Source organism: Malaclemys terrapin, chromosome 18, assembly GCF_027887155.1.
Source record: "Malaclemys terrapin pileata isolate rMalTer1 chromosome 18, rMalTer1.hap1, whole genome shotgun sequence".
In the NCBI taxonomy this organism is placed as follows: domain Eukaryota; kingdom Metazoa; phylum Chordata; order Testudines; family Emydidae; genus Malaclemys; species Malaclemys terrapin.
This window is the reverse complement of record NC_071522.1, coordinates 8,170,722-8,183,035: the sequence shown is the minus strand read 5'-3', so window position 1 is coordinate 8,183,035 and position 12,314 is coordinate 8,170,722. Positions and strand designations below refer to the sequence as shown.

Here is a 12,314-nt window from a genome sequence, read left to right as displayed (position 1 = left end):
GTTTTCTCCCAAACCCTCTGCCACTGGAAAGAAAAGTTTTAACGTTCCCCCCTTTCTTTTCCCTTCTGTTAAGATGAGCTGCGCCCCGTGAAGTTGTATTTGTGCCGAAGGCGGACAGGTAAACAGGACTGCAGGCAGGCAACACAAACCAAATGGTCTTTGCGGATTTCAAACTTCAGTGGAGTCTCTAACTTTTTTTTTTTCCCCCTCCCAGACTCGAGCATTTTTTGTAAGAGCTCGTTTGCTTCCGGGAGTCCAGAATAACCCGAATTCCCAGTTTGTTACTTTTCCATTCCCTCCTTCGATTGTTTCGTATTTCGTATAATTTAATCCTTTCCCGAGACCGCTTTAAAAAATAACCCGAACCGAGTACATTTTACAAACCCCTGGAGGGATGGAGGTAAAAAAGGGAAACGAAAATCTCTTTACCTTGGACGGGAGACGAAACTAAACTGAGTTTTCCACACACCCACGAACTGTCGTGAAACAAGAAATCTTAACTCGTTTCAAGCGTAATACATTAAAAATCATAGCATGAGGCGTTGATTGTTTTTAAAATAGCATTTGGTTAATGCTGGGGGGAAATGCATTTTCTTTACCAGCATTTCTGAGTAAAAAATATTTCCTGCATTGAAATGCAAGAAAACACGGATTAAAATAAACACAGGGTTTTTTAAAATTTAAGTTAATTAGAGCTTTAAAAAAAAAAACAATTTAAACACTAGTTTGCGTTCATTGTTTTATTTTCATACAATCAACCATGCTTTTTAAAATCTGTCTTTTCTCTATTTCAAAATTCTTTTGCAGCTGCAGAAACACAAAGAAAAGCTCCCCAGATATTTTAGCAAATGCGACTTTTTTTTTACAAACCGATTTCTTTGTTTTAGAAACACAACCCCCAACAAACATCTGATCGTTACACAGACAGCTACCGCTGGACTAATCCTATCTTTTTCTCCCCTCTCGGCTACACCACACTACTCATCATATTCCCAGAGACTAAAATCTGCGCAGGTGAAGATCCTATACAAGAATATAAACGAGTCCCTTTGGTTTTTCCCCCTCTTCCTCTGGTTTTTAAAATTCTTGTTTCTAACCACTACATTTGATTCCTCTTCCACTATCCCCACAAAGGACGTTAGAAGGGAAAGTCCTGCTTTGCCGAACAAGACATTTGGTTGGGTCTGCTTGCACTTTTTCTTTTTAATGCAAACGCTTCGATGTTGTTTCTGTTAACAAGCTCCCTCAGATTCCAAATCCACATGAAAATACCAATGAAAACGAAAAGCAAAATGCAATCTCCCCCTTAATTTTAATTGGTATATTTTGCAGACTCCCTTTCCTTTGGGTTTCTTCCCCAGTCTGCCCTGCCAGCCAGTTCCACGACACCACCCTCCCAGCTCACCTTTCCTGGTAAATAGCTCGGCTGAGAGGCTAAGGCTTTGGGTTGTTTTAAAGGGCTTTGATTTGTTTTGCTCGAATTTACCTAATTCCTCCTCCTGGCCTCCCAAGCCCCAGTGCTGCTGGAGAAGCCTGGAGCTGGTGCACTTGGGGCTGGCTGCCTCCTTGCCCAACAAGTCCAAAGTTCAGCTAAAGTTTGGCTGATAAAAACAGAACCAATCGAAAGGTTTCAGCCACCCGTATAAACACAACGAACTCCGTCAAATCCAGGCCCAGAGCAGCTGCTCCTCTTCTGTGCCCCCCCCCCCAAAACCCTTTACCCACTACCCCCCTTTCCATTTGCATCCTGCAGGAATGACTCTCCCTTCCCACTGATTTGCATATCTTATATTGCCTAATGGAGGAGATCATGGCAAGGTAGAGGTCTGCCGAGCCCTCTCAAAGGAGATTCACCAGGGCACGGAGGAGGAGCAGGTGCCTGGGGCTCACGGGGGGAATCCAAGACTTTGGGGTGTTTTTTAACCTACCTTCCCTCCCCCCCACCCCACCCCTACCCCCCTCCCCTTCTCTCTCTCTCTCCCCTCCTGGTAAAATGGTGTCCAAGCTCAGCTCTCTGCAGCAGGAACTTCTGAGCGCTCTCCTCAGCTCCGGTGTCACCAAGGAGGTGTTGATCCAAGCCCTGGAGGACATGGTGCCCACCACCAGCTTCGGGGTGAAGCTGGAGAACCTGCCCCTGTCCCCAGGCAGCGGGACGGAGGCGGACAGCAAGCCCGTCTTCCACACCCTCACCAACGGCCACAGCAAGGGCAAACTGTCCGGGGACGAGGGCTCCGAGGACGGGGACGACTTCGACACCCCGCAGATCCTCCGGGAGCTGCAGGCGCTCAACACGGAGGAGGCCGTGGAGCAAAGGGCGGAGGTGGATCGGATGATCAGGTACAAACGGGGCTCCCTCTTCTCCCCCCAGCCCGGCAGCCAGAGGCCCAGGTGGGATGAAGGCTCGCTTCTCGCTCACTAGGCAGCGTAGTCCCCGGACTCTGAAACCCAGGTCACCCCAGCCCCTGGGAACTTGCCCCTCATCTTCCCCCCGCAAGCAGGTGACCAGGGAATCGATTTCTGACCGCGTCTAAACGCAGCAGGAGCCCCAGCGTCTGCCGGGTCACTTTCTGCCCTCACCTCCTGGCGCGCCGAGCTCAGGTTCGGGCCCAGAGAGGCACGTGTGAATAAGTAAATCGGAGTGGGGTTTTTTTTTTATGCTGAATTCCATGAAGTTTTGCTCCTTTGAACCCCACTTTGTCAGAGCGGCTGTCTGTGCCCACCCGCGGGTGCTGGGCGCCTCAAACTAGACTTTAAAAAGGAAGGAAAATAGACCCGAGGCAGCGGCGATGGGCTTTGTTCTATTTTAAAACTCGATTTGAAAGAGTCCCTTAAAAAACCCCTTCCCGACTCTCTTTGCCCCGCATACACCTCGCTTTTAAACCACACCCGGGCAGCCCCATAACCCGTAGCCAACCAGTCAGGTGCCGATTGTGGGGTTCTCTCCTGCCGAGTGGATTCGCGGTGGGGTGGGGAGATCTGAGGATGGACGTAACAAGAAAATAGAAAGCGAACTCTGAGCAGATCCAGGCACTGCCGAGCGAGCCCAGCCAAGGAATCAAACTTCGGAGTAACTTTGCGCGTTGAGAGCCGGTTTCTTGCCTGCTAGCCAGGGGATGTTGATCAAACGCTGAAACGCTTCCCCGAGCTCTGTTGCCCCGTCGAGGTAGTTAGTTAGTTAGTTACTAATTATCCACGTCGTTCATTGTTTCTTTTTCGTTAGCAAAATATCAACTAACCCCAGCCCGGCCCTTTATTAACCCCAGGGACTTGAACAGACCAGGAAAGTCTCTAGCCCAAGGCTGCAGTTTCTTAGCGTAGAAGCGAGCTGAGAAAATGCTTTCCAGGCCGAGGGTCACTTTTTTTTACTCTTTTAATTCGGATGCCGAACGAAGGCAGGATCTTCGCGTAACTGAGCCCTGGCTAAATACCCGTGCAAACAGCCAGCCCCACCCGTGTGATGACCAAATCCCCGGGCACGGGTGGGAGGCTCGGGGTGGGTATTTCAGGGGCTGGTTTGGTTTCGAAGCGTTGCAAATCGGCCCAAGCCGGGGCCAGTGCTTAGCGAGCGCCCGAAGAGGCGGAGCAGCGGCTGGAGCCGGGGATTTCTGTGCTCCCCGGGACTGCTTTCGGACTTCTCTCCGCCCGGTGCGGGAGGAGTTGGACCCCGCGGGGGCTCCCCGCTTCTGGGCCGCGCTGGCGCTTGTTGCCCGGGGGGCGGCGGAACGGAGGCAGAGGGGGCCCGTCCCGGGCGTTACCTGCACCCTAGTGCCCGGGCTCTGGGCAGCGCCCGCTGTGCCCGGAGCAACCCGAGGGCCGCCCGCGGGCTGCGCTCTTCCCTCCGCCTGCTCCGGGGCAACCCCAGCCGGCCGCACGTGGAGCGGGGGGTGTTATTAATTTATTTCTATAAATCATCAACCGAAAGATACACACGGGGCTGCGGGGAGAGGCGGGTTATTAATTGGCGAAGCTGTAAAGCAGACCGCGGGGGGAGAGGAAAACCCCAGGCGCGGGTGTTGGGGGGTTGGGTTTTTTTTTTTTTTTTTTGGCCTTCTCTTAAATAAATAAACACGCGCAGCGCCGGGCTCGCCTCAAAGGGTGTCCAGGAAAGGAGGGAGCCCGGTCCCGGGACCCCAGCTCCGGCCGCTGCCAGGCGAAGGAAGGAGGGAGAGGGGCAGGGCCAGGTCGGGACTCGCTGGGGGGGATGGAGTTGATTTCTTCCCCCCCTCCCCCGCGGGCCGTGCCCAGGTACCGCTGCCCCAACCTGGCCGCGTGTCCCTGGCGAGCCTGGGGCCAGCGGGGCGGGGAATGGGGCGCTGTCCTCTTGGGGGGCGGGGAGGACATCACGACCGGGGTGGGGACCTGGGACAGGGGGAGAACCCCCCCCTCACAGCCAGGTATCTTCAGCAGAAGCCAGCTGGGGCTGTCGGGGACGGGGGAGCGCTGCGGTACCAGAGCGGGGCCTGCACTCCCGCAAGGCAGCGAAATCCCGGCCCCGGGGCTTCCAGCGGGGAGACACAGGGGGGAAATGCACGGGAGGCTCCCTCTAGTTTGTGTACAAAGCGGGTGTTTCTAATGCACCCAGCTGTAGTCCCCAAGACCTACAGATTGCACGTCCAGTTCCCTTGATTGAAATAATACAGGGTCTCCAGGAACCCTAACACCTAATAACCATCCAGCAAAACTCCAGCAGCGTTCAATCAATCTATCCGCCGGGGATTCACCTAGCCACCTCCACAGCTCCTTTCCACCCCTTGGGAAACACCCGCTCTCTCCAAGCCCTCGATCAAATGGGCTAGAATTCTCTGTGTAGGTGTATCTGCTGCACCAGATTGTTTGTCATGTCTGTTGTGGTGCCCCAGTCTGGGCCCTTATTGTGCTAGGCACAGGGCTTGTATGTCATCTGCAGACACTTTACAATCTGTACAGCTGAGACAGTAACCGGGGGCAAAATAAATGATGGGGGGAGAAGGCCGATTAGCTTAATACTCCCTTAAAGATGACTTAGCTCAGACACTGGTGAAGATGCATTGATCAGACTAGGAAATTTCCCTGTAGTGTTGAGGGTGTTTTCTGACAAGATTTGCACTCTCTATCTTCATTTGCCTTGGTGTGCTCTCCTGCCATTTAGGTCCCCGGAGAGTTCAGGTGTGTGACAGTCCACCCCATGCTCCTCTCATTACACCTGTCCTCTTCCAAAGTAGATGAAGGTCTGAATTCTGTCCCCCTTCCCCAGTGACACCTGTGTAACCCCACTAAAGCTGGTAGGTTTGCATGGACAATAACTCTGGGCAGAATTTTGCCCTTTCAGTTCAAAGCTTGCCTTTGGTGCAGACAGGATCCACTCAATGTGCAGCGGCAGTGAACAGAATGTTGGGAATCCTTAAGAAAGGGATAGATAATAAGACAGAAAATATCACATTGCCTCCATATAAATCCATGGCACGCCCACATCTTGAATGCTGAGTGCAGATGTGGTCGCCCCATCTCAAAAAAGATATATTGGTCTTGGAAAAGGTTTCAGAAAAGGGCAACAAAAATTATTAGGGGTATGGAATGGCTGCTGTATGAGGAGAGATTAATAAGACTGGGACTTTTCAGCTTGGAAAAGAGACAACTAAGGGGGGATATGATTTGAGGTCTATAAAATCATGACTGGTGTGGAGAAAGTAAATAAGGAAGTGTTATTTACTCCTTCTCATAACACAAGAACTAGGGGCCACCAAATGAAATGAATAGGCAGCAGATTTAAAACAAACAAAAGGAAGTATTTTTTTTTCACACAACACACAGTCAACCTGTGGAACTCCTTGCCAGAGGATGCTGTGAAGGCCAAGTCTATAACAGGGTTCAAAAAGGAACTAGATAAATTCATGGAGGATAAGTCCATCAATGGCTATTAGCCAGGACGGGCAGGGATGGTATCCCTAGCCTCTGTTTGCCAGAAGCTGGGAATGGGTGACAGGGGATGGATCACTTGGTGATTACCTGTTCTGTTCATTCCCTCTGGGGCACTTGGCATTGGTCACTGTCGGAAGACAGGATACTGGGCTAGATGGACCTTTGGTCTGACACTGTATGGCTGTTCTTATGTTCTTAAGATCAGGCACACCTCCCTGAGGGGGCTTTTGCAAAGAACTCCCAGTTTGCTCTAAGCGAAACCTTTGTGGTCATGGTCATGTAGGTACCAGTGACATAGGGAAAGGTAGACCAAATTTATGATGCTAGGTAAGAGATTAAAATCCAGGATCACCATGGTAGCATTCTCTGAAATGCTTCCAGTTCCGCATGCAGGGTTAGTTAGACAGGCAGAATTGCAGGGTCTTGATGTGCGGATGAGATGATGGCACTGGGAGGAGGGATTTAAGTTTATTAGGAACTGGGGAACCTGTTGGGAAAGGAGGCGCCTATACAGGAACTAGGTTGCTAGCATGTAAAATTCAAAAGGTTGTAGAGGAGTTTCTAAACTAAGGGCTGGGGGAAGCTAACAGGTGTGGAGGAGAACACGGTTAGGACAGACGGATCCCTTAGCTGGGGACTTATTAAAGGAGAGATTTTATATTCCAGTAAAGAGGAGAGGATAGAAGTTGATAAAGTACAGGCTGGAACTGAAGGGAAACAGTCAAACAAAAAAGAGCCCCATTCAATTACATCACATGAAGGCAGATACAAAATGTGTCAATATTTAATTAAGTGTTTGTATGTAAATACACAAGGTCTAAATTCTAAGATGGATGAACTTGAGTGCCTGGTATTAAATGAGGATATTGATATAATCGGCATCACAGAAACTTGGTAGAATGATGATAACCAATGGGACATGGTAATACCAGGGTACAAAATATATTGGAATGACCGAGTAGGTTGCATTGGTGTGGGAGTGGCACTATATGTGAAAGAATGCCTAGAATTAAATATAGTAAAAATCTTCAAATGAATCAAATGGTACCACAGTCTGTCTGGCTAGAAATGCTTGAATAATAAGAGGAAAGCAGTAGGCGTGCACTGCCAATCACCTGACCATCATGGTGATTGTGAAATGCTCAAGGAGATTAGAGAGGCTATAAAAACAAAAACCCCAATATTAATGGGGGATTTCAACTCTCCCAATAGTGACTAGGAACATGTCACCTCAGGATGGGATGCAGAGATTAAGTTTCTAGACACCATAAATGACTGCTTCTTGAAGCAGTTAGTCCTGGAACCCCCAAGGGAAGAGGCAATTTTTGATTTAGTTCTAAGTGGCGCACAGGTTCTGGTCCAAGAAGTGAATATAGCTGAACTGCTCTGTAACAAGGACCATAATGTAATTGAATTTAACATCCTGGGGGGGAAGCAACCCATCCCAATGGCATTTAACTTCAGAAAGGGGAACTACACAAAAATGAGGAGGCTAGTTAAATGGAAATTAACAGGAACAGTCACAAGAGTAAAATGCCGGAAAGCAGCATGGAAACTTTTTAAAAACACCATAATGGAGGCTGAAACTACATACATACCCCTAATAATAATGAATAATAAATATATAAATACCTCAGAAGCAGGAAGCCTGCCTGCCAAACAATCAGTGGGGCCACTGGATGGTCAAGGTGCAACAGGAACACGCAAAGGAAGGAATTGGGTGTTGAAGAGTAGCTAAATGAATTCTTTGATTTGTTCTTCACTGCAGAGAATGTGAGGGAGACTCCGATACCTGAGCCATTATGACAAATCTGAGGAACTGTCCAAATTTTGAGGTGTCAATAGAGGAGATTTTGGAACAAATTGATAAAATTAAACAGTAATAAGTCACGGGGACCTAGTGGTATTGACCCAAGAGTGCTGAAGGAAATCTGATATGAAATTGCAGACCTACTAACAGTGTTCTGTAACCTATCACTTAAATCGGCCTCTGTATCAGATGGCTGGTGGATAACTAATGTCATGCCAATTTTTAAGAAAGGTGATCCTGGCAATTACAGGCTGGCAAGCCTAACTTCAGTACTAGGCATATTGGTTCAACCATAGTAAAAAACAGAATTATCAGACATTTAGATGAACAGGACATGTCCGGGAAGAGTCACGTGGCTTTTGTAAAGGGAAATCATGCCTTCCCAATCTATTAGAATTCTTTGAGGATGTCAGCAAATATGTGGACAAGGGCATTCCAGTGGATACTTCCAGAAATCCTTTGACAAAGTTCCTCACCAAGTGCTTTTTGAAGCTAAGTAGGCAGTCATGGGATCAGAGGGAAGATCCTCTCATGGATCAGTAACTGGTTAAAAGACAGGAAACAAAGGGTAGGAATAAATGGATCATTTTCACAGTGGAGAGAGGTAAATAGCAGGGATCTGTACTGGGACCAGTGCTGTTCAACATATTCATCAATGATTTGGAGAAAGAGTTAAACAGTGTGGTGGCAAAGTTTTTGAAGATATGAAATTACTGAAGATAGTCCAAAGCAAACTGCGAAGAATTATAAAGGGATCTCACAAAACTGGGTGATTGAATTTCATCTGCCAGTTTGTTGCCCAGTGTTGATAAATGCCAAGTAATGCACATTGGAAAACCATAATCCTAACTATACATACAAAAGGATGAGGTCTAAATTAGCTGTTACCACTCAAGAAAGAGATCTTGGAGTCATTGTGGATAATTCTCTGAAAACATCCGCTCAATGTGCAGTGGCAGTCAAAAAACTAACAAAATGTTAGGAACCATTAGGAAAGAGATAGATAAGACAGTAAATATAATGCCACTATATAAATCCATGGTACCTCACACCTTGAATACTGAGTGCAGTTCTGGTTGCTGCAACTCAAAAAAGATATATTCGAAATTGGAAAAAGTACAGAGAAGGGCAACAGAAATGATTAAGGGGATGGAACAGCTTCCATGTGAGGAGACATTAAAAAGACTGGGACTGTTCAGCTTGGAAAAGAGATAACTAAGGTGGGGGGACATGATAGAGGTCTATAAAATCATGAGCAGTGTGGAGAAAACAAATATAGAAGTGTTGTTATTTACCCCTTCACATAACACAGGAACCAGGAATCACCCAATGAAATTAATAGGTAGCAGGTTTAAAACAAACAAAAGGAAGTATTTCTTCACACAATGCACAACCTGTGAAACTCATTCCCAGGGGATGTTGTGAAGGCCAAAAGCATAACTGGGTTCAAAACTGAATTAGCTGAGGTCATGGAGGTTAGGTCTATCAATGACTATTCGCCAAGATGGTCATGGATGCAACCACATGCTCGGTGTGCCCTGACTGCCAGAAGGTGGGACTGGAAGACAGGAGATGGATCACTCAATAAATTGCCTTGTTCTTTTAATTCCCTCTGAAGCATCTGGCACCAACCACTGCTGGAAGACAGGACACTGGGCTACATGGACCATTGGTCTGACCCAGTATGGCTGCTCATATGTACTTGGAGAGAGAGCTGGGGTATAAGAATAAGTAACCATTGCAGTTACTCCGAACTAAACTCATCCCTGCTGTGATTCCATTGACTTCAGTGGGGTTTCGCCTCAGGTGCCTTAGTAGTCCCCCTGCCACCTCTGGTCAGAGAATAATAGTTTCTGGCGCAATCCCCGCTGTGCCTTCTTCTGTGTGCGGCCCCTTCTGGATAGCGCAGCCACATCTGCAAGGCTCCTAGTCTGTCCAAATTTAAATCCTCTTAAAGACCCACTTCTTCCATGCTGCTTACAATGACTGTGGCTTACCTATAACTTGCCTTTTGCTGTGTGACTTCCCTTGTCTTCGGCCTACTTGTCCATTTGTGATTGTGAGCTCTGTGGAGCAGTGATTGTCCTTGAGCGTTGGGATGGTGCCCAGCACATGGCAGGAGCTATCCTCAGTACATAATAATAATAATAATAATTAATAATGATGGTTGAATGACTCCTGCTAAGGGGGACATGTGACTGCTGCATGCAGACAATAGGAATTCGCTCTATGCACTCCGCTGCTGAGGTGCGCAAAAATCCACCTATAACTGGAAGGTGAGGTGAGAAATGCCTGGCTGAATATCTGTTGGTGTAGAGGCAGCCTTTCAATGTAGTATAAAGAAGTCTGTTTAAAATAAAAGGGTAAGGGGTGACTGAACACACCTAGAAGCTTTTAAGCCTTTGCGTGTGTACCGAGAGATACAGATTAGATAGATGGTCTATGCAGAGAGCCTGGTTTATAATCCAGGAGTATAAATTCTTGGCATATTTCTCTGAGGATGTTGTCGAGTTTTATTTACCTCTTTTCAAGGCTGGAGGGGCAGGGGTGAGAGAGGGAGGGAATCCTTGGAAAGAAGCTTCATGTGACATCAACAATGCAACTTAGCTATGAATAGACAACCTCCGCTCGGAAGGTTAGGCATGGTTTTAGAAAAGCCCAGGTTTGGGTCATGCATTCACAGACAAATTATTGTTAGTTATCTTTACTTAGGGATGAGCTTCTGGTGACGTCAATAGGAGGGGTTGGGTGGACAAGGAACGCAGGATCAGGCCCATTATCTGCTTTGAAAAAAACACAGAATGCTACGCACATGGAGGGAGTTACGGTCCAGATTCGTGGTGGGGGTGAAAATGTTCCGTTCACACCAGTTAATGATTGGGCTCAGAAAATCTATCTATATTAGTACCTGTACAAAGTTAACCAGTTTCTCTTAGAAATGCTGAGTTACTCTATTTTAGTAACTTCCTTGTCCAGTAATTTTATCAAATCATTCATCTGAGATAAGCCAATGACAGCCGAAGAAAATCCGTATATGGATTGGAAGCAGTGTGGTCTAGTGGGTAGAGCACTGGCTTGGGACTCGGGAGATCTGGGTTCCTATTCCTGGCTCTGGCCTTTTTTGTGACCATCAGGGCCGGCTCCAGGCACCAGCAAAGGAAGCAGCTGCTTGGGGCGGCCAATGGAAAGGGGCAGCACGTCCAGGTCTTCGGTGGCAATTCAGCAGTGGGTCCCTCAGTCCCTCTTGGAGCAAAGGACCCACCGCCAAATTGCCGCTTGGGGCAGCGCAGTAGAGCTTCCCCCCCACCCCCGCTTCGCCGCTTGGGGCGGCAAAAAAGCTGGAGCCAGCCCTGGTGACCAATGGGCAAATCACTTTCCCTCCCTGTGTCCCCTTTTTGTAAGATGGGAATAGTGATACTGCCCTCCTTTATAAAGCAGTTTGAGATGGATGGATGAAAAGTGTAATATAAGAGTGTATATATGAGTCACTTCCTGCTCTCTTCGTCATCTTCCCAGGTAACAGGAAAGCAATGAAGCTTTCTTGCCTCTTACAGTAGCCATAGCTTTATAGGTAATTCTCTGTATAATCTTGAATGCTCTTTGCCTTTGGTAAATAGAACCCAGCTCTTAAAATGATGAGCTCTTTAAGAATCTTTAAATAAATATGTGCAATAATATGATTCCTCTAGAGGAACACACAGAAGCAAGGGAGGGCAAGTCTTGTGAGAAGACATTCGATTTCCAGCAACAACCAGCCAGGTCAAGAATAGAGGCTGTGACCAGAGTAGTTAACAGTTTTTCTGGATCTCTATGTACCTGTAATCCCTCGGGCAGAGTGGGAAAGACCTGGCTAGATTAATGTGGATTTGCAACCAAGACAGACTGCTGCTGGATCACCTTGATCATACAGGGAGAGAGGTGACCCATAACAAAGGAATAAACTGGGGAGAGCCAGCACTATCTGAACTTTGCTAATAGGAACCTCTCAGGACTCCATCTTCCCATAGCTAGGGGCAGTGGTGATGACAGCACAGAGCCAGGTAGAACTGCACAATAATCTGTAGGGAATAATTGACTGAATAGATTTCTTTCTCTTCATAAGAGATTCCTCCCCCCGCCCCGATGTATTCACGATTCAAAATTCTTCACTGAACCCTTTCCACAGATGATCCTTGGTTGGTAGGGTGTTTTTTGTTGTTTGGTTTGTTTGCTTGCTCATTTGTTTGTTTTGCAAGCATTTCATTTGAGTGTTCAACATTTGAGATATTTTGGCTAGTGCTGACTGGAGGCGGGTCATGTAGCATTGTTTCTGTTCACTGGCTGGATTAGTGTAACCCTTAAAATCCAGTTGGAGGTGGTGAAGTTCCAAACTCACTTTCTGAAAAAAGTCTCTAGTAGTGACTTAAAGTTTACTGCTTAGGTAAATATTTCTGCCAGTATTCTCGCTTGCTAAACTATAAATGGAACGCGATGCAGACACAGTTGGGGCAAGCCAGTTATTATCCTCTTTAATTCAAGTGACTATTCCTGTAAGCTTTGGGGGGAATGTGTCACCGCTGTTGATGAAGTATAAGAAATGTCAGGATGTCACCCAAGATATTAGGGA

The 12,314-nt window shown here is 47.3% G+C and overlaps 1 protein-coding gene across 3 annotated transcripts in view; it reads left to right on the top strand.

Moving 5' to 3' along the window:
• Nucleotides 1–1,939: 1,939 nt before the first annotated feature.
• Nucleotides 1,940–12,314, top strand: part of HNF1B (HNF1 homeobox B) — a 60,650-nt gene continuing 50,275 nt past the window's right edge. For all 3 annotated transcript variants that reach the window (XM_054008251.1, XM_054008249.1, XM_054008250.1), the window contains exon 1: nt 1,940–2,337. In XM_054008251.1, the coding sequence (XP_053864226.1) occupies nt 1,994–2,337 (344 nt within the window). In that variant the 5' untranslated portion in view covers nt 1,940–1,993. The remainder of the gene's footprint in view (nt 2,338–12,314) is intronic.